This window comes from Cibotium barometz, chromosome 10, assembly GCF_041138505.1.
Source record: "Cibotium barometz isolate CiBa-2024 chromosome 10, ASM4113850v1, whole genome shotgun sequence".
NCBI lineage: Eukaryota > Viridiplantae > Streptophyta > Polypodiopsida > Cyatheales > Cibotiaceae > Cibotium > Cibotium barometz.
In genome coordinates this window covers 37815585-37838433 of record NC_141055.1, presented here as the reverse complement: position 1 = coordinate 37838433, position 22849 = coordinate 37815585, and the positions used below count along the sequence as shown (strand labels likewise).

Below are 22849 nucleotides of genomic sequence, written 5' to 3'. Positions count from 1 at the left end.
TCGACGGCTCTCATATGCAACTGCATGACCTTCTTGATTTAGGACAGCCCTTATACAATCAGCACAAGCATCACATTCCACTATGAATGACCTTTGCAAGTCGGGAACAATCAATACGGGTCCACATATGATAGCATTCTTGAGTTGCAAGAAGGCATCTTGCTCCTTTGGGGTCCATATAAAACTGGGTTTATTCTTCGTGAGGTCATGTAGAGGCGTGGCAATCATGGCAAAATGTCTTATGAAGCGCCTATAATATGAACAAAACCCAGAAAACTACGTACTTGATGTACATTTTGCAACTCTGGCCAATTCCGAATGGTTTCAATCTTGGCAGGATCCATTCTTACACCATCCTTATAGTGTATCTCTGAAAGAAAGAACTCACTTTTCTTGGCATTAATGAGGAGATTATGTTTCCGCAACTCTTTAAACACTGTGGCCAAATGAGTCCTATGTTCCTCCTCATTCTTGGAGAAAACCAAGATGTCATCAAAGAATGCACCTGTGAATTTTCGATGGGATCGGAATATCCTATCCATCATACGATTGAATGTGGCTGGGGCATTGGTGAGACCAAAAGGCATCACCAAAAATTCATACAATCCAAAAGCTGTCCTGAATGCAGTTTTGTGGACATTCTGTGGCACCACTCGTATCTGGTGATAACCACTCTTCAAATCAATACGGCTGAAACAAGCCGAGCCATCAAGCTTATCCAGAATGTCATCAAGACGCAGGATTGGAAATCTATTCTTGATGGTGAGCTTATTTAGAGCTCGATAATCCACACACATGCAGAATGACCCATCTTTCTTTTGAACAAGAAGCACGGGAGAGCAATAAGGTGAGGAACTTGGCTGAACCAAACCTTTCTCCAAAAGCTCATTTACCTGCTTCATGATCTCTTCTTGTTGTGTGGCACTCACACGATATGCAGGCTTGTTAGGTGGAGAACTACCTGGCATAAGATCTATGCGATCATCCTCGGACCTTTGAGGAGGTAGTTCACCACGCAATGCAAAAACAATCTTTGTATGGATGAAGAAAATTCAGCCTATTCCGAGTCAAAACATCCACATTTTTATGACTTGGTTCAATGCTATCATGAACAAAAACCAAGTACCCAGAAAGACCCTTTTCATTGCTTTATTAATCTAGATGTGAGATACAAGTGGGATAGAATCCCCTTCCTTGCCAGCATCAATAACATGCATGCGACCTCTATGCATAAAGGAAATCCTGTTTGTCTTGTACTCTTTGCGAGGCTCAAGTCTATGATGCCATGGCTTGCCAAGCAATACATTACATCCATTAAGTGGTGGAACCAAGAAACGCTCATGATCAAGGTAACCCTGGATATGTATGCGCAACTTCCCAATTCTTTGGCCCATGATCCTTGGATGAGGTATTTTCAGCTTAACCTCCCTTCTAGACATCCCGGAAGCTCTTTTTAGGTGGCTGTCCACCTTTTTGCAGGTTTGGGACAGCCTTCTCTTTGCCCTTAGAACCCCCTTGATCTTGCTTAATTTTGACTTCTATTAAGTATGAAAAAAAAAATACGAATATTTTATAGTCATGGGTTCTCTGTCTCCCAAAATTAGAATATTTTGGATGTCAAAATATTCATATTTTAGGGGACATCCCAAGCTAACAACCCTTGACTTCAGACTCATACATAATTAGAAGATGATTTTGGAGGCTTGAAAACTCCCAAAGCTAGAGCAATGTCAATGAAGATCTTTTGGCGACGCCATTGCCAAGCGGTTGACATGTGGGCCATCATTTTAGGTTCAGGGGCCAAGGCAAAGCACCCATTGATGCTCGATTTGGAATCTGTAATGAAGAATCCCCACATGCTCAATTTGATACAGAAGGCTTTCTTGTGAAAAAGCATCAAAAATTTGTCAATACTATAGGGTCTTTGATTTTCTCAACATTTGAGAAAAGCCCCAAATTCTCGATGGGGTAGAAGCTGTAACTGGACCAACTTTGCCCTAATTTTTTAAAAGCTCCAATTTCTTGTAGCTCTAAGAGCTTCAATTTGTTGATTTTTCCCATATGTAGAAAAAGGCCCAAATTTTCGCCAAGGCAATGCCTCTGGTTTGATGATTATGCAATGCTCCCCCCTAACGCATAGGCAGAAATGTAGTGTAGTTTGGAGGAAGCAATTGAAGCATCAAATGAAGGGGGGCTTTCAGTTTTTGCATTTTTGGGCTGTGTTTTGCATGGGGTTTTCAGTTTTTGCTTTTTTGGGCTGTGTTTTGCATTGGTTTGCGATACGTATTTCGCCACCTCCACTTTGAGTTGGACTGTTCACCTTGAGATGATGATAGAGCTCTATGTTAGCTTCAAAACGCACCAAACATCTCAAAGAATGATGCTTTGAAGAGGGAGAACAAAGAAAAACCTTGACATGGAATGTTTAAGCAAAGAGGTACAACAAAAGTGATTAATGGTAGTAATCATGGATCAAGGCTCTGATACCATGTACATGAACATGGTTCCAGCCGTGAGAGAGAGAGAGAGAGAGAGAGAGAGAGAGAGAGAGAGTAAGGAGAGAACAAGCCATGGTGACTTGGCACATAGACATGGATGGGTGGAAGAGAGAGAGAGAGAGAGAGAGAGAGAGAGAGAGAGAGTTGTTGCACAGCACAACAATGATTGTATTATAATAATACTTCCACCATGTACAATGCTTTATATAGGCACCAAGGCCCTATCTTGCGTTCTCTTAATAAGAGGGTGTTCACACACCAACATTTATTTTGTTTTAAAGCTTGTTTGCACTGGGTCATTCTAGTTTCATCCTTGGAAGGCGAAAACCCTGATTTGCATGATTTTAAAGCCCACAAGGCTTTGATTTTGTTGCATTGAATCAAAACATAGCTTAGCATTTGTGATTAGCTGTCCACCTTTGGTCCTGAACTCCCTCCCATCTGGTCACCCCCAGGCAGGGTGGGCTAATGGATCCTCTTCAGGAAACTACCTGCTCCGGGCTCCCATGTAGCAAAGAGACTTTTAGGTATCCTGGGCAGGAGGAGCATTAGGCTTGACATCAACCTAGCAATTCCTTCAGACTGCAAACAAACCCCCCCCCCCCAAAAAAAAAAAAAAAAACTGGGTGGCAGTCTTTTCTTGGCATGATGTCCCCTTGGCAATCTTTGGCATCAAGGAAGGTGCCTCTGCCTTTGTGGTGAGTAACCACGACCATCTGCAGTCCTCCCATATATGATTTACGAGGTCCCTAAACAACAAGTGCGGATAGTTGGCTTCTATGATCATCGATGGCACATTGATTCCTCCCCTCTCAAGGACACTCTCCTCTTTTCCTCCATGACTTCAGGAGGAAGCCCTGGGAAAGCTTCCAGTCGAGGAAGATCACTCTCTTCCTTAGGTTGGTAACCCACAAGGGCCTCACACTGGGCACTTGGCTGGCAATTGCCAGCTGCATGGTCTCCTACAGATAAAAATTTAGGGAATACCTTTACATGGTAAAACCTTCCTTTTTAACCATAAAATGCAGCAAAACAAGCACAGGTAAATCTGTTTTACACTGGGAAGACTTTATAAGTGTACCAGAACATACAAGAATCCCTCCAGAAGAGTACAATTACTGATGTTGAAGCTAGTAAGAAAGATATGATTTCCATAAAATCCTTGTAGCAAAAAATAAAAGGACCTTTTAGGGCCAGTGGACTGCCTTGTAACGTCCCATAGGCAGCCTGGCCAGGACAGTGTGACAAGGGCCTTTGGACCCTTCAATCGTCCTACAACTCCTAGACCAGGTGGAGGACGAGAGGGAAATGCTATTGATACCCCCCAGGGGCCCCTGCCCCCCTCCTTCATTTATTCTGCATCTCAGCCTTAACCAGTTATGGAGCAGAAACCAACCCCCAATAGGAACTTGTTATGTACAGTACATGTGACTCTTAGTGTAGCTTTGACACCTGAGAGCACAACACTCCACCAAAACACTACATTACAGCAGCCGTGCAAGAGACAAGCTGTAGAAGAGTTGTTACATGTCTACAGCTTGCAACTTAGGTGGCCGTTAAAGGATGATATCTTCTCGTACCCCGGTAAGGAGTGCCTCATTGCTCAAGTTTCAATAAGTCAAACCTGCAATTAAGAGATCAGAGATGAGCAGATCCTGGTGTATGCCAATAATCTCTCTGACACTCTCATGAGCAATGGACCAAACTGTTAGAAGAGGCATCACTCCATGTTTGGAATGTCACATATATACTAATTATATAAGCATAGCTACTGAATCCTTCCAAGTAACATTTTTGAATTAAAATATATCCACGCTATTATTTGGTGTAGGTGCACTGAATTAGGCCAGTCAGAGACATTTTGCTCCATCACCAACCAGCTCAAATTGTTCTACTTTTATATCAAGAAAACAGCATGTTCACAAGTACCTTTAATCGGATTAAATGTAGGGCAAGTGCTCCCAAAGCAATTGCAGCAGGCTGGAAATCATTGACTGTCTTGAGAACCTGTAACCATTTGCTTATTCGAGAACTGTGACTGCTGTCATTATCAATGCTTTCACTGAAGTAGCCACGAGACTCAATCATGTTTACTGCAGCAGATGCCTCCATATATTCCACATTGGGTTGAAGAGGAGTGAGTTCCAAGGGCACAAACCCTGAATCCCCCACAATATATAAACACATTGGTTTAACAGGATCAATGAAAATAGATCGGTTGAAGAGGAGTGATTTCCAAGGGCACAAACCCTGAGTCCCCCACAATTTATAAACACATTGGTTTAACAGGATCAATGGAAATAGATCGGTTGGAGTGAATACAGAAAGATACTACAAAATGTCTCCTGACCTTGAGAAGAGTAACGCCTCAATGCTTTCATTGTTTCACCTGACAGTCCTGAAAGTTTGAGCCTTGCAAAGGTTACAACAGCATTATAAATTCCTTAAATGCTTCAATAGGAGACTAAAGCATATACCATTATAAAGTTCAAAAGATTCACACATAATGCATTAGAAATGCCCAAGAGATGACAAATACAGAGAAAAAAGAATACATATGAGAACAGAAAGTGTGTTTGAGAAGGCATGCGAGGGAGAGGGGAGGGGATGAAATTTATGTGCTTGATATATACTTGGGCAAAGGTAGCTGCATGCTTAGGAACATGTTTCAATTACACAAATCTTTTTTCAAACATACCTTTTCCTGCAAATGCACCTTCTATGTCACATAAGCCAGAAGATCAGGATTGAAATTTTTCATAAGCAATGCCAATTGAACATAGTTAAGCAGGACAATAACGGGCCTTAGAAAGCTTTTGTCAAAGCAGTGTGGTGATGTGCTTGAAAACAAGGAGCAAGCAAAGAAAGTAAGTGCAGTTCCAACATGGTTTAGTGAGATGGTGCTGGCCTTAGCAAGGACTTCATCCAAGGACAGATTTGATGTGCAGTTGAAACAGCACGGAAGCAACCCAAATTTGTGTGTTTTGCCATGTCAAGATAAGTGCTGTAGATCTTTCTGATGGAGGTAAAATCAATGAGTTTTGGACCAGACAGGACAACCCTAAATTTTTATTTACTCTTAATCAGAATTCCCTCTTCACCAAAAAGTACAAATTCAATTTTTACCTGAAAAAAATAAATTTAATAATTTGATGTAAGAGTAGGAGCCCAATACCTCCCAACTCATAGAGCAATTCTTGAGGTGCCACCTGCACCAACCAGCAATGAAACTTGAGTGAGAAACTTCTATTGCATCCTTGCTCTCTAACACTGAAACATAACTTGCAAATGAAGCTGACTATTTAGCAATAAAAAGCACAAATCCAAAATAGTTGATAATCAGTTCCATAATTCATAAGATGAAAAATTTTGACTGGTTTTTTCAAATAAAAAGGCATGTTAATAGCTTGTCATGCAACCAAGACTGTAATCAGCTTCCTTCCAAACGAGAACCATGAGGGATATAAAGCTAACCAATTCCATGAGGATCTGGTTCCCTTCAAAATCATCTCAATCACTAAGAGCAGATTTCTTGATAAGTGAAACCATTTATGTAGCAAAGCGTGAAATCCATCATGTCCAATTGTTGTCGGCCTGTGCATCATCATCCATGCACTTCTAAACATATCGTTGAAATTTTTTGGGTAGACTTTGGCTGAAATTTGAGGGTTTTTATTTTTCAGGAAATTTTAACATAGAGGGACTGAGGGAGGGAGGGAGGGAGGGAGGAGGAGGAGGAGGAGATTGGGAGAAGAAGGTAACATGAGGAAGAAGCAAATAAGGAGCGTAAGAGAAAAAGAGAGTAAATTATGTTGGAATTAGGGTTAGGGTTGCTCATCAAAAGTAAGGGCATTTGGATTTCCCTTCATCATGAGTCTAAGGATAGAGGCAAAACTCTAATAAGAATCCAACAATGCATTGAGAACTGTGGAAACCAATATACTATCAGGATATATCTCATCCACACTAGCAAGCTGCTTCTTAAAATCTTTTGATCTTGGTCAAGAAGCTGTCCATTGAGTCTCCCTCATTCATGTGCTCATACTCTAACTGTTTGCACAGACATGCAACACGTGCTTCATTGCGCACCTAAAGTAGAAATGAGAACATGATCCACATAAGAATAATCTGCTTGATGAGAACCTGCAAGAGTTCTAATAGGTAAAGGAGCTGCCAACTTGCTATCCCTCAATGTCTGTACAAGCCATTTTGGCATACGCCTAGATTCTTCTATGGTTGCTCTCTTCTCATCCACTACATCCTCAATAATTGTCTCATCAAAAAAGACTGATTTGCAGGCTGATTTTGCACTTGCAAAAGGCTAAATTTTAGCACTTGGTTGAGCATTCAATTGCTCTACACATGGCTGCCCTCCATCAAACACACAAGTACTCAGTATTCACTGAATGCAACCCCGGATGGCTGCCAACTGACTAAATCACTTGCAAAGTGTATGAAAAATAACACAGAGTAGAGATAGTATTACTGGAGAAATTATGACAGTCGATGTTATTGAAGACACTCTAGATGTTGTTGCACACCAAATCTTTGCCGCTACACAACCCAAACATCCAAAATTGAGCAGAATCAATCCAAAATGACGCCTCTCCGGAACGTCTGCAAAAACCTTGCGGTGCCCAAATCACGTCGCGGACCCCGAAAACTCTGTATACTTTGTAAACTTGTATACTTCGTATACAACACACTACAGCATATACCTTCTTCTCCTAAAAGGGTATCTCAATCGAAGACAAAAAAACAAGGTCATGAGGAGGAAGGCAGACTACTAGATCAAGTGTCAAGGAAGCTAGCTCTGATACCAATTGTTGGAATTAGGGTTAGGGTTGCAACAATGCAGATACACAAGATAGAGAAGCTTGAAAACACACAAACTCACTAGATTAGAATGAACAAATGTGTGCCAGATACAAAAGATAAGTACACCCCCCAAAATGAGGAGATAAGAGGGTGTGCATATGCATGGCAGAAAAAACCTCCTAGTGAGGGAAAAAGTGTCCCGACGGTCCTAAGTGTGCCATCACTCTTCTGGTGCCTTTATCACCTTCTCCAATTTGGACATTGCAATCTTTTCCTTTGTAACCGGGGAAGGCAGATTTCGGAACACTTAACTATTAACTTAATTAAGCAACCAAGCAACAGCAAATATCAAGACCATTCTTGTGGCCATAAATCATGAGTGGCTAACCAGGTCTTTGTCGAAATAGAGGGCACAAAATGTTCAGGAAAAAGCACATCCACACGCAAATAGCAGAAGCCAAGAAAACTGCCAAAAGGACTCAATTGTTGAATAAGAATCTCCTGGAACATTAGAGGGACTATAGCAATCTGTTATTACTTGATTGGTTAAAGAACCAGTACAGTTGCTTATGCCTATGCATACAGTATTGCTCACATGGCTACTATCCCACATAAATCTCATATCATGTCCAGTCACTGCCAAGCCGACCTATACCTGACTAACGTTTTATGACAGCCTCAGGTCAGCCTTAAACTCTCAACCAGGTTACAATATGGCGCCACATGCTGATGCTACCCATATCGTATATATAGAGACCTCCTGCCTACATTGGAGGGCATCTAAGAGCAAATCCACATTCCAAAACTCATTTCACAACATAAAGATCTGGCAGAGCTGTACACGGTCTCCGAGTCCTTCGTTAACTCAGGGGCAAGGCCCTCAGGCATCCATGAAAAGTCTTGCAAGGAAAAATTCTATCTTGCTTAAGGGGTGTAGAATATTTCCCCCCCAGTAAGAGGCAGTCTCCTTACTGTAATTTCTTATTTATATTTTGGAAAGACGACACAATATTGGTTTACATTCACCTGAAGAAAAAAAACTGTGTAGTTATAATACCTGTGTGAGCAATGCTCCTAATGCTGAGCGGGCACTATCATCACGAAGGGAACCGACATAAAACCGGCCTGCAGCAGCATCAACAAATGCGAACCCGAAAGTAGTCTTCTCGGCACTTGAATCTACATTGATGCTATGCATACTAAAATCTTTTTCCTGTGCAAAGAGGAACAACGAAAGTGAAAAATAAAGTTTTTAAAAAAGTTTGAAGCTTTTCTGGAATCAGCAGAGTATGTGAAGCGGGTAATGAGTACAGGGATAGCAGATCCCCCTGAAAATATCAATCGTGCGATTAATTCAAATGATTCAGTAAAGCTTAGGGTGTAAAGATGCACTGCACCTCTTGTAATGCTAAAAGGTGGACAGCTTCAGGCTTCATGTTTTCACCCATTGCAGTCGAAGGGGTTGACACCTGTGTGAGCTTTCGTTGTACCATCTATGCAAACCATAAAACACAAGGCAAGTCAAATCACCTAAAAATTTCGCTACAAAAACCGGGCTTTGACAGTTCAGACTTGGCAAAAGATTCAGTTGTATTTCTCTTAAGCTGGCATTAGAGGAAATATTGAATTTCTTTTCAAGTCTGTCAAAGTCTCAAGTTAAGAAACTTACTGCACCAGGCCCCCTCTTTGCTTTCGCTTGCTCTGCAGTCTCAATCTGCTCCATTCTTCCAACCTTGTAGCTGCAGCCATATGTTCATCTTGCTCCATTAGTAATCAAAGGTAACACGCTGCACTAAACATGCTGCATTACCCTGTCTTAAAAAAGACCTTGCTTACCCACGCACTAATAGCTTTTTAACTGCGTCTTCTATCCCACTCTCTGGAACTCCAACCTACAAAGTTGCCAGGTCACAGAAGTACGGACTTCAAAAAAATAAAAATGCATTATGCAACATGCTTTTTTGGCATGAGCCTTTTGCTGAGTCATACAAAAAGGATTAAAAAAGTGCACTCAGGCATGACCCTTTTGCTGAGTCATGTGAAAAATGCATTCAATCTGCTAAAATAGCCAATATAAAAAAACTGATAGTTGCAGTTTGCAAATCCTTGGCCGATTCAGAGCACAGAACCCTAATGCATAGGGCAATGTTGCGACCGGCATCACGACTCCATTCCCCTAAACTATCTGCTGTAGTGACCCTAACTCCATCCTAAATAAGTTGGTGAGCATCCTACCTACGAGATGATCATAGTTTTTTAATCATCTCAAAGAACCGAGGATGTGGACAGAACCCTAATGCATAAGGCAATGCTGCCACCTGCATCAAAACTCCATTCCCCTAAACTATCTGCTGTAGTGACCCTAACTCCATCCTAAATAAGTTGGTGAGCATCCTACCTACAAGATGATCCTAATTTTTTAATCAAAAAAACATCTCAAAGAACCGAGGATCTGGACAATGCTAATGCACACTAAATGATAAAGAACATCAATAAAAGGAACTATACATCAACTTTGAAGGCAAGTGTGCATGTGAGATTGGTATGTGCCTGGAATAATCATACGTAAATTGCAAAAAAATGGAACAATTAAAATGTGCCGATTTGCTTGTTCCATTATGTGTTTGACTGTGTGTTTAGCATACACGACGTCATGAATAAGCTACCTCCAGATAAGGTCATCCAAATGAGCTATCTCAATTGTCACAAATAAAGCCTTTCTCAAACACAAGGCTATTCAGCCACCTTAGCCCAGTTGGCCTTCTTCGAACTGTTCGCTTTCTTCAAATTGTTCGAACTCTCGTCCGCCAACTGTTCACTACCACTCGGCCTATATGCTGTTGTGCTGTCCTGCCTCTGTGTGCGCCTCGACCACACGGCCTGCTCGATGAACTTCCACATCTACATGCCAGGGCCCTCAGAGCCGCAGCCCAACATGCCAGTCAGCATCTGCAGATTCACAAGCTTCCCGCTTCTGCTTCGCCCACTAGCTGTGGCCCACAACTGCTGCTCATCAGACGTCTCACAGCAGCAGCAAAACCTGACATCAGCCCTATATGCCTGTACCTGTGACCCCATTTCTTCGACACACATCCGGATGTCTATTGTAGTTTTATGTGTTATGCTTTCCCGCGTGTGTTTCCGCCTTTATTATTTTCTATTTATTTGTGCATCATGGGTTCTCTACAAATGTCCCCCAAAACGAGATGTAATAATCTATGTGTGTGTTTTTCCATCTTAATGTTATAAAAGGCTCGTTGTTTCTGTCATACCCTGCCTAGAGCGAGGGGGGTTGTTCCTGTTAGACATCATCCCCTACTTGCTGGCTTCCTATTTGGTGTCCTATTTTAGCCTCTAGGGCTGACCATGTTAGCTTGAGGGGTTGGTCACCCCTCACATATATTTTACCCATATTTATTCCCCATTTTATGGTCCTGGTATTTTCCCAGTCGTGGAGGCAGTTTATCTCCAGTCCGCTGCCTTCATGTAGGCATATATATAGCCGGCAAGCCTCCCTCATATCTCACTGCTTGCCTAGTTGCCCATACGAGGTTCTCCCCTCTTGCTCGGGACATGTATTCCTTTTGGTGATGATATTGAGAGCAGGTTCTCACCTGTGTTTCCTCTCCATCTCTCTCTCTCTCACTCTCTCTCCTGTGTTTCCACTTTCCCTTCTTCCGCTGCACATTCTATCATGGTATCAGAGCGCCGGTGATTGTCAGCGTTGGATGCTCCCTCCTCTACCTACTGATTTATGTGTTTCTCTGCCTATGGACAGATCTGCGTTTTTTTCATGCGTTGAAGCTTGCGTTTCAGTTCTTCAAGGGCTGATTCATCCCCAATTCAGTGAGCTACAGTCCCTCTTCATCAGGGCGTCAGTTGGCAGCCTCTAGGCACCCTGACAGGGGCTTTTTTTTCAGGACAGCATACCTGCCCTTCTGGCGGCACCTTCCAAGGTTCTCATGTGACTCTTTTTTTTCCAGGTCTGGGCAACAACATTGCTGTCCCAACAGGCTGCATTTCTGGCGTGTTTGGGCTTGCTTTCCCACGCCCTGTTCTTGGAGCTCTCTTGTAAACCGGCCTTGGTCTTTAGACAAAAACCAAAGGGCGGTGCAAAAACAAACTTGCACACAAACTACTTCAACACCATCGAGGATCTAGAAAAGGAAAACAAACAGGGAGTGCTCCTGCAAACAATACACGGACACCAATTGGCCCCAAAACGCAATGGCGCTTGCGGTATTTCTTTAATTGATTATAAGAGAGCTTTGATTACACTAAGGCTAGAAACTCAGCCGTCACAATAGAACTCCAAAAGCCTACAAAGACCCTGCATCATGGCTTCTTGTCCACTTGGCATCCACAAATAAGTCCAGCCATTGTTCACATCAAAAGACTCTCACACATTGAGTCTGCATACAGAAGCTTTCTCACATAATCAGGGCTGCCACAACCATCCATAGCCTCTCACCCTATGAACAGCATCACACCCTGACACATCTAGTGCTTCTGCATCACAACAAAGACTCCCAAACCGTCTCCCAAAAGAGAACTCGCATCACAGCACAACAAACCATACAGTCGACACACCTATACCAACCCTCTCTACCTTCCAAGGGTACTATCCATCTCTGTCATGGATTCCCTGTCCCCTGTCCAATCAGTAGCAAGGCTGTACAAACATGTGTCCATTCCTGTACCTTCTGCCTGCATGTGACCTATCTCTTGGAGAACCATAAACATGTTTCCTCGAGAATCCTACGACCTGTTTCCACATGAAACCCTTAGGCCTGTTTCCATACAAAACCATTCACAGCACCATTCAACAACAGTGCCAACAACGGCATACATCTAGTTACCTGTTCCCTCATGAAACATCTGGAAACATAGAGATGCCCATAATTGTAGGTCCCTCTGTTCCTTTCCAGCAGGAAGAAAACAATCTGCTCCATGAGCATGCAGCCATACGAGCTTGCATCACTCCCATGCCAAGAAACACATTCAAGTGACCTGTACTTGCAGCCAGAAACCCAAGCACATAGCTGAGTTTGCTGCCAACCAAAAACAGCCCATTAACTGTCTCGAAACAGTCCTCTGCTCCTCCTGATTCTGCCCGCCCCTCTTCCAAACGAGAGAGAGAGAGAGAGAAGCCTATTCATCTCTGTGCACTGCCTGTAGTCTAGCCACCCTCCTTCCAAAAAAGAGAGAAAACACAGTTCAACCCTGATAGTCCTCAAAAGGAGAGAAAAACGCCTCTTCCTGGCTGCAGCTGCCCGCGAAGAGAGATGGAGAGAGCGACTTGTAGTCCTGCGCAGCCTTCCACAAGAGAGAGAGAGAAGGTGCAGTCCTGCGCCTCCCCTCCTACAACCGTCTGTAGCTCGCCAATAGCCAAGAGAGGAAAGTACACGTGCTGCAACCCGACCTCCTTCCCAAAGGCATGGACAGCCCTGCGTTTCCTGCAGCCCAAACCGCTAGCCTTCCAAGGAGAGAGAGAGAGAAATGAAATGAAATGAAATGTTATATTAACGTCTTCAAAAGGCCAAAGTGACCTATGAGACCAAAGTTACAACCATATGACATCTGATACACTATCTGGAAAAGAAAAGAAAGGACTGAAGGTAAGTATCTAGCCCTACAATACATCAGTAGTAGGGAGCATCCAGAAGCAGCAACTAGGGAGAGTGGGAAGCTAATGCTACTAGTCAAAATGGGGTACATGAGTACATGGATACATGAATATGGGGGAGTACAAAAGTGACAGTGAGTACAACAGTATATGGCTGGAGTGGTAATCATCCTAGGAGCTCCTCTACAGCTGCCCAACTTTCCCCCAAGATTGAAGCGCATCAGTCTTCCCACAAGCAAAAGCTCATGTGTGTATTGCAGTTGGCCCTTCCAAGAGAGAGTAAGCACACACACTTAAGTTGCAGCCCGACTCTCTCTCCATAAAAAGTGTCCCCAAAAAATAGCTTATGGGCCACGATCCCTCCATAAAGGGTATTGTTTTATTTTTAAAGGTTTTAAACCCCTTTTCCACATGGGTTAAATAAAAAGAACCTTGTTAAAACCTTAAGTCCTTTTTAACTCCCAAACCGATGCCATTCACACTGTCCACCATGTCCCCATGCACACCTGCATACTATCCAGAGAAAAACACAGGGTCATGACACTCTGGGCTCCTCTTTTGCCTGTCCCTTCTAGTTATCTTGTGCCATCCCCCCCCCCTCCCCCCCGATTGTACTTGTTCTCTGGAGCAATTCCTCATCTGAGGCTTCAGCGTTTCCATATTCGGCCTATTCTACAGCCCCTTTTACCTCTGCGTTTTCAGATTTGCAGCCATGGTTGCTGCATTTTTCTGAACCGATCTTGCTAGTAGCTCTACCTTCACCTGGGCTTCATCTGTTGGACCCGAAGGTACCTTCTCTCCAGCGTTTTTCCTCATAGGAGGTGTGGACACTGGTTGACCTGAATTTTCAGGTTTGTAGCCCCTTGTTTGGCTGCGTTTTCTTCTCCAATGGACATAGATCACTTGCAAAGTGGGTTTCTTGTTTGGATTGTGGCTTTGGAGGCAGTGTACTTGAGGAAGATTCTGAATTTCAGATTTCAGTCAGCGTTTTGCTGGTTTTGGAGCATCGATACCTGTGTTTTGTTCCTGGCCTACACGGTTTCCCGGTTTCTACATGTTCCTTACCTTCTGTTGGTGGTGGAGTGCTATTTTTTGCTGCATAGCAGTGTTTTGACTGTGTTTTGCTTCCCACAGGAGTTTTCTACACTCAGAGGGGGCTATCTCCAACTACTTCACTTGAGGATCATTTTAGAGAGCTGTTTTGTATTTGTGGAGACTTTCTTCTGTGACAGGAGTTTACAGATTTTGGAGTAGAGCAGTGATCTTTTCAGAGATCCTGAGCAGAGTTTATTTTGTCCGAGCTTGTGTTCTTTGCAGTATTTGCAGAACAAGGTGGGTGTTTTGCCCTTGCGGTGTGATCCTTTCACATGGATCATTTATTTGTTGCTGATTCTTGGGATCTGGTTCTACTTCTGGAACAGTCTTCTGCTATCTGTGATGCTTTTGAGGACTTTGTTACCACTGCAGTTTATATTCCTGCTTCCCTTCCTCATTATGAGGAGTCTACCTCTGCCTCTCTTTGTGATGCTTCTGAGGATGCCCCTCCCCCTACTAGTTCTACAGGCTTCTTGTTTTGGAGGATGGTTTTTTGGACCCAGTGGGATGCTTTGGATCTGTGGTTGCTAACCGTGCCTGGGACACAGTGGTTCTTCCAGAGTTTTTTGGATTTGGATCATAATCAGGTTGGGCTTATATCAGTCCGACGATATCTTTTTTCAGACGGGGATGTGGAGTCCTTTTATCTTGCAATGCCCACCTCAGTGGTGTGTACTTATGTACAAAATTGGGCAACTCATGGTACGGAGTTTGAGCAGATGGACCCCATCTTTTCTACACAGTCTTTACATCTTGCGATGCCGACCTTTTCAGAGGATGCTTTTGTACAGCATTTGGCTACTCTTGATACAGAGTTGGAGCACATTAACTCTCTTTCTTTTGAGGGTTCCAGTGAGGAGCAGTTTGCTTCTCCCAGGATTGATTATGTACAGGATCTGATCTTGGTTGGTTATGAGGTTTTTCATACCTTCTCCAGGCTGGATACACAACATTCGACTTCGAGGAGTGTTCTTACACTTGGGTTTGGAACCATTATTTGGAGCAGCACGTCGCAGCCTACATGGTTGTTTTCTTCCAGAGGAGCGGTGTACCTGGCAGCTTGTTCTGTTGCTTTTGTAGCTAAGTTGCTGAGGACATTGCTTGTGGAGCTTTCTTGGTACCTGTTTTTGCAGTCTTTCATGTTTGATCGAGGACAGCGTCTCTGGCTTCTTGGAGTTCACTTAGCATCCAGTGCTGAGTGGGGTGTTAGACATCATCCCCTACTTGCTAGCTTCCTATTTGGTGCCCTATTTTAGCCTCTAGGGCTGACCATGTTAGCTTGAGGGGCTGGTCACCCCTCACATATATTTTACCCATATTTATTCCCCATTTTATGGTCCTGGGTATTTTCCCAGTCGTGGAGGCACTTTATCTCCAGTCGGCTGCCTTCATGTAAGCATATATATAGCCGGCAAGCCTCCCTCATATCTCACTGCTTGCCTAGTTGCAATCCCTCTCACAGAAGAGGTTCTCCCCTCTTGCTCGGGACATGTATTCCTTTTGGTGATGATATTGAGAGCAGGTTCTCACCTGTGTTTCCTCTCCATCTCTCTCTCTCTCATTCTCTCTCCTGTGTTTCCACTTTCCTTCTTCTGCTGCACATTCTATCAGTTCCTTGGATAAACAGATGTATGTTGCTAGAGATGGAGCTCCCACAGATTGGCTTGGAAGGGCATTTCCAAGATGTTGGTGCCTTGGTCCTCTAGACCGCTGAGTTTCTGTGCATCCATGCTTAGACTTCGAGCCTTTGATCATGCTTATACGAAAGCATTATGTGCATGTTTAATTCTGGATGATGCCCTTATATGTGTTACCTACTGAAGACCAAGCCTAGGGAGAAATGAAATGATATACTAGCGTCTCTAAGAGGCCATGATGACCTATGAGACCAAAACAGAGAGTACATCTGAAGTTCGTGTCTCATCAAAGAGAACAACCAAATGAAACTGAAAAGAACAATAAACTGACTATCTTACAGTTATAAGAACTGTAAGTAAGACTCCTAGATGATACTGAGTAGAAAATACTAGAAAATGTATATCAAGTAGATCCATGTATGCTGATCAATTGAAGTGTTGCCCTCTCCTCATATCAAATATCTCTACCATGGGACTGTCTAGAATGGAGAGATCGTAAAAGCGAGGTAGGCGCCTCCGATGCCGAGCAATAATGGCTCTAATCTGGCGATAGTGAGGATGTCGTGGTCGGGATCCTAGTGGGCGTGGCCGACGAGCACGACATAAGACAACTGCTATATCAATGGTGACACCCTGGGAGCATGGCTGGTGTCTCGATGGCCCGATGGAGGAGGTATCAAGAGGTGTGTGAGCTAGGTTGCTGGTGCAGGTGTGCTGGTGCTCAAGAAATCTGTCAGGATCCTCTGTCTAGGTACAACATGGCACGGTCTCCTGTCTGCCAAGAGGGTCTCTCTGTGTCTCCTGAGCTCAAGTAGGAACAATCCCAGGCAACTCTGATCCTCAAACTCCATGACCCTGCGTAACGGCCCAAAACCCTCTCTGAAGAGGGAGTGATATCTCCCTCGGATCTCATAATAGACTGCACATCAGCAAATGTAGTGCTCCTCTGTCTCATAATAGACTGCACATCAGCAAATGTAGTGCTCCTCTGTCTCTGCCTCCTGGTAGCATAGCTGACAAATGCGATCATCCGCGATCTGATGCACATATCGCCCTGTTTCAATCCGCAGCTAGTATGATGAGGTCGGGATCTGTCCAATGGCACAACGTATCCCATGTGATAGGTGTACATCCATGTACGTTGGACGGGTGATAAAACCATCTGGTGAGAAGTGCAAAAAATGGCTCTTGTAATGAGCCATTTTCGTGCCTAAGGGCTCAAGGAGACTAGTCCATGTCCACTCTAACGATATCCATCCTAATCACGCGGTTCTGCTCTGAGCGGGGTGAAATCCAAAAATGGACAATCCAAGCTGTACTGGAAGGGTGGGAGTGCCTCTATCCGCATACCAGCAATGAGTATCTCCATCCTCTGCCAACTGTATGGATGAGGTTAATGCCAGTCGGGAGTACCTCTGTTGAGGGAGCTCCCATAGCCGCTGTAAAAAGATAACTACCTGGAATAGGGCCTGGTGCGGCACCCAACTCAGCCCAAACAATCTCATGTGGTACCGATGATTTGCTTCGAATCATGTGGGCAATCATCATAATCAGTGGTCTCTCCATATGTCTCCATCCCTCATCCGTCGCTCTGAGATCTGTGATGTATGTTGGGCCCCCAAATTGGAGCTCCGTACAAGAGGGTCGGTGTGACAAGTGTATCGAAGAGCCACAATTTGGTGCACGGCTCCTGAAACCGTATGTGTGCACACTTACTCTCAAGTACCCCCAAGGCTGCATGAACTACGCGTACATGTAAGGCACGTGCCCGTCTCTTGGCTTCCTCTTCCAATGTAGCATTTATAACCTCTACTTCATTAACTGGTGTATCCTTCTGCTTCTTTACTACTTCAATCCATGGGCTTACTTTCTCAATTTATTTCTTTGTGGCACTCGCAATTTCAGCCCATGAATACATTTCGTTGTGCCAATCTCCCGGAGCATGTCATCCTTCCATTTCTGCATCTCTTTTTTCATTTCCGTGTGCATCAAAGCTTGGGCTAATTCTGTCTCAACCCGTACTTGGGCTTGCATTTCTCCCTTCAATTGGGCATATATTTCTTCCTGCAACGTTTTGTATATCACTTTCTTTTGGGCATGCATCTGCTCAATCCATTTCTTTTCAAGCTCCTATCGCATGGTGCTCATCTCTATCCTTATGTGCAGCTGTATCTCCTCATAAAGGGCCTCATCTCATCGGGCCATCTTTGCAAGCCTTCGTGAGCCAAGGGACATAATCCCTTCCCTCAGTCTTCTACGGTAGGCATTTGGTGCCTTCGTGGGGGTGTGAAAGATGGTTTCACCATCCTGTTCTCCCTCCCGGGATTGAGACATGTTTTCAGTCTGAGTGTCTGCCACCAATTGAGCAGTCCAAAACACGGAAGTTGTGCTAGGGCTACGCCTGAGGCGACGGCTATGGGCGAGCTACGCAACGACAATAAGAAGACAAAGAACTTCACAACAAAGATGGAGGGGAGGCGGAAACCACCACTTGCGCACAGTCGGGCAGGAGGGGAGGGCAGGGCAGGGCAGTGGAGAGCGGGAGGGGCTGCCCATAGTCGGGGAATGGGAAGCGAGGCCTCGGCAGCGCACAGCAGGGGCTGGGCAGCAGCACTAGGCCATGGCGGGCAAGAAAGCTACACAGTTGGGCTTGGCACCGACGCTAGGCCATGGCGGGCAAGAGAAAGAAAGAAAGAAAGATATATTAAGCGTCTACTAAAGACCCAATGGGCCTATGAGACCAAAGTGATACAATAATGTCCATGGCATATCTCATCATGGAATGGAAAATAAAACAAAAAGAAAACATAAACATAGCTATCTCACTGGGGTGATACAAAACTATCCATGGAAACTCATCATGGAATACTAAGAACATAGGAACATGAGAGCAACATCAGCTCCGAGTAGAGAGAGAGAGAGAGAGAGAGAGAATGTAACAATGCTCTAGAGAGATGATATTGCACAACTCAAAATGATGTGATGTATTACTTCAAATCAAGTACATGGTTTTGTATGTTTAGAACCTTATCTTTTAACCCTTACAAATCACACTCACATATAGAATATAGGAATATGACACATGGCATACACTTATCTTATCTAGATATAAGGGGTGTTCACACCCTAGCACGTGTTCACACATATACATGGATGAGGTTATACACACGGTGAATACACACACGAGCTCCAAAAACCCCAACAATGCCCCCTTCAGAGCAAAGGTGGTGAGACCCAACCCGAAATAAAAATGCTACCTTCTAACCCCATCGGAGGCTGTGTTGAAGCCGACTCATCATGCACACCTCTCATGTCATGATAGCCCTCAAATCACATACTACAACCGAGGTAGCAAGGCCAGCACTTAGTCACCCCCTTGGTTCCTATCTAGGATAAATTGCATAGAAAACGGAGCCTTTTATAACACAAGGTGGTACAATCACTTAGGCAAGAAAACTAACACACACACACACAAGATTATTTTTTCAGATTTTAGAGAACCCTACCTCACCCACATAAACTAGAATTACAAATTCCGAGAAAATCAAGGTGAAATCCCCCCTTGATGCCGGTGATGTCGCCTGCTCACCTGTGTCGTTCTTGCCTTCTGCTGCATGCTTGCCTCCAGATGACGGTGCAAGCGGCAGAAGGCAAGAACAACGCAGGCGACACGGCTACAAAGAGCAAGAGCTGTGAGAGCAAGAGCTGTGAGCGAGAGGGCACAAAGCAGAAAGACAACAAGCAGAAGAGCACACAGCACGAGGGAAGATGTAAGCAGGGGAGAATGACTTCGTGAGGGAAGGTGCAAGCAGGCGACAATGACTACACAAGAGAAGGCGCAGGCGAGCAAGAATGGCGTGGAGGAGAGCAAGCAAAAAAAGGAGCGCAGCTCAGTAAAAAATGAAAATGGCCCAACAACGAGCACATGCAACCAACGCCACCCAGCAGCCAGCAGCTGGGTGGCTCAGCCAGAGTACTTGTCCCCCTGGCCCACCCGGTCGGCTGAGCCACCAGCTCAGTTCAGCTCCGCCAACACCCTATAATGGGGTCCGCCAGTATGGGCAACGCAATCGGGCGGAGGCGACTGGCATGGTGATGCACTGCACGAATAGCAGAGAGGTGGAGTCGGCGTGAAGTTCACAACAGCTTTGACATAAAAGGCGGCAGACGGCCTTGAATTTGATTGGCAGCAACTATTTAGCTTGACACAGCTCTAATGCCAAACTGAAGATCAAGCCCAGGGTTGGGGTTTCGCAAGAACAACTATGGAGGGTAGTACTCCTCTATTGGAGAGAGAGAGAGAGAGAGAGAGAGAGAGAGAGAGAGAGAGTAACAATGCCCTGGAGAGATGATATTGCACAACTCAAAATGATGTGATGTACTACTTCAAATCAAGTACATGCTTTTCTAGGTTTAGAACCGTATCTTTTAACCCCAACACCATGGCTATCTTTGGACCTCCTTAGCTCTGCATTGTGCTACCCTAACCCTAGGCCTGGTCCTTCAAGTTCAAGGCCTGAAAACCGATGGTATGATGATGAGTGCAAAACCACACAACTTCACCTCTTATAGGAAAAGTCTTGCACACAGATCTTTGCACACGAAATAAAGATCCTCTTCTACCACCTTACCCCCATAAGAAGAAGCGAGCATTTGTACCTAAAAGCAAAAAAGAATATTACCATCTCTGCTTGAGTGTGCTTAGTGTATCGTTGAGGATAAGACATTGCCCAACCATCTCATATGGGAAACTTATGCTCGTCAACTACACGTTATCCCCAACCAGCTCTCTCCAAACCTACATTCTCCTCACCCCACTTCACAATAGCCAACGTTACCAAAGCCCTATTAAATCTACACAAAGGTAAAGCCAAGGATCATGAAAACCTCTGCACATAGCACTTTGCTGTAACATGCAGAAGCTTGGTGGAAGAATAGGTAACTTCAATGCTTAGAATTCAGCAATCATTCACGACAAATACAACGCACAACATAGGAGAAGATGTGCAGAAAATAGAGAGAGAAAGAAAGAAAGAAAGAAAGCTGTATTAACGTCTACTAGAGGCCGAACTCGACCTATGAGACAAATCAATGTACAACTGTCAATGCCCTCTGGGTGTCCAGAAAAAAAAAAGGACAAAATGAACATGAAATAAACTATGAAAGTACTGAGCTAGTGGGGGGGGGGGGGGGGGTGATGGATGGAGCACTACTGCTAGAGGCTCAATATGCAACCTATATGCGTAGGGTATACAAGAATGCAATGCAGATCTGTCTAGCTCCAACCAGTACCATAATGGGGGTGTAATATGTGATACATAGGCGATGGCGAGGCAAAAATCCCTCGGAGCATGTTCTCTGGGTGTGAGTGTAAGTGAGCTAGCCGCTCCTGGATATGGTGCTGATGTCGAGCCCGTATCTCTGTGATCTCCCTCTGATGTAGTCTGGGGAGTCTCGTAGCCTAGTGCTCTCCGTCTGGCTCGGACGTCTGCAGCGCGCTGAAGTGTAACCCCCTCATGTGTCAGGATAGGCACTGGGATAGATCTTTGGAAGAAATCAGTGAGCTGGAGTTGTCGCCCACCTCTCCCTGTGGTATGAGTCCGTATCAATGCCTCTCCGTGGCGCGGTGTCTCTAGCAAGAACTAGCCAAATCTGCACTGGTCTGCAAATTCCATGATCTGGCGGAGCGAGGGATGTCCACTGAAGATGGTGGTGTATCTCTCTCTAATGTCACTATATGCTTTGCATCTGCATACATAATGCTCCTCACTCTCAACCTCCTCCTGGCATAGTCTGCATATCCTCTCTGCTCTGGGGATCCATGCTGCCCTACTTGCCTCAATCTCAAGCTGGTGTGATGACACTCTGAGGTGACCAATCGCCACTCGGGCACTGTGAGGCATGTACACATCCATATATCCAAGTCGCTGAATGAATCCATCCGCTGAGATACGCATAAACTGATCTCTGTAGTATAGCATCTTCGGCAATAGAGGCTGACTGGGTGTAACCCAAGTCTCCTGAGTGTATCGCTGCCATAAATCCTGCCGAAGGACTCTGTTCCTCTCATTGTGAGAGCTGGATGTGTGGTGCATGTATATCGTACTGGAAAGGTGGCAGGTGATCTATGTCGAGACCATGCTAAGTGAGCCACTGTATCATCTGTGAATACCATGATCTCCTATCTCCACTCTCTGTGAGCTGCCTGGACGCCTCAAAAGCTCTATGTGAGAGTCGATCTGATGGCATCTCTGATCCTCTGTATGAAGAGGATCGTCTGGAAGAGGGCCTCTACTAACATAGGAGGTGCGGCAAACTCCGCTCGGACAATGTCATGTGGGATGGAGGGTTTGCTACGGATCATCCGTGAGAGCATGAGAATCTGAGGCCTCTCTATCTGAGACCATGTGGAAGTGGCGAGCCCAAGTGCCCATACTGCTGCAACATACATCAAAGTAGGGGTGACTAGTGTGTCAAACAACCACCCCTTCGTGCAGGGCTCCTGGAAGTGTGCCTGGTGACATTGTCTCTCTAGCATGGTCAAAGCTCCATACCCTCGTGTGACTCTATCCCTGGCTGCCTGTGCCATAGTAAATCTTCCTGGAAGAGTCGCAAATGTAATCCCCAAGTACACATGAGTCTACCACCTCTACCTGTCCTCCTGCTAGTGTGAAGATGGCCTGTCGTCGAAACGGGCCTCAGGTGTGGAAAATCATGACCTTGGTTTTCCCAAGGTTCACTGTAAGCCCCCTCTGTGTGCAGAAGTCATGGAGTGCATGGAGATGATGCTGTAGTCCCATCCGCGACTCAGAGACCAAAATAATATCATCTGCATATAGCATAATGTGGACTGTGGTACCTGAGATGTCTACCCCGTCCCCACCACCGTGAACAATGAAGTCAGCCACCTCATCAATGTATAGCCCAAATAGTGTAGGAGAGAGTGGGCATCCTTGCTTCACACCTATGGTGCTAGCAATAACATCAGATAGCCCCCCGGGGCATTGTATGTGCCCGAGGACATGCTCATAGCATAGATGCCCAAAACCATCTCTGATGGGATCCCCAATGACTGGAGGCGCTGGAGGAGTCTCTCCCGTGGCACTGTGTCAAATGCTTTGCGGAAATCCACAAAGCAACAGTATAATCTCCTCTCCCGCGCCCTAGCCTGATCA

The 22849-nt window shown here is 44.8% G+C and overlaps 1 protein-coding gene across 1 annotated transcript in view; it reads right to left on the bottom strand.

Annotated features, from left to right (window-relative positions):
* The window catches only part of MSH7 (MUTS homolog 7), an 86921-nt gene that overhangs the window by 10664 nt on the left and 53408 nt on the right, over positions 1-22849 (bottom strand). The window contains exons 4-10 of the mRNA XM_086804071.1: positions 9153-9208; positions 8986-9055; positions 8714-8809; positions 8374-8529; positions 5674-5707; positions 4849-4896; positions 4428-4657 (exon numbers count right to left, since the gene is read on the bottom strand). Coding sequence (XP_086660197.1) covers positions 4428-4657; positions 4849-4896; positions 5674-5707; positions 8374-8529; positions 8714-8809; positions 8986-9055; positions 9153-9208 — 690 coding nt within the window. The remainder of the gene's footprint in view (positions 1-4427; positions 4658-4848; positions 4897-5673; positions 5708-8373; positions 8530-8713; positions 8810-8985; positions 9056-9152; positions 9209-22849) is intronic.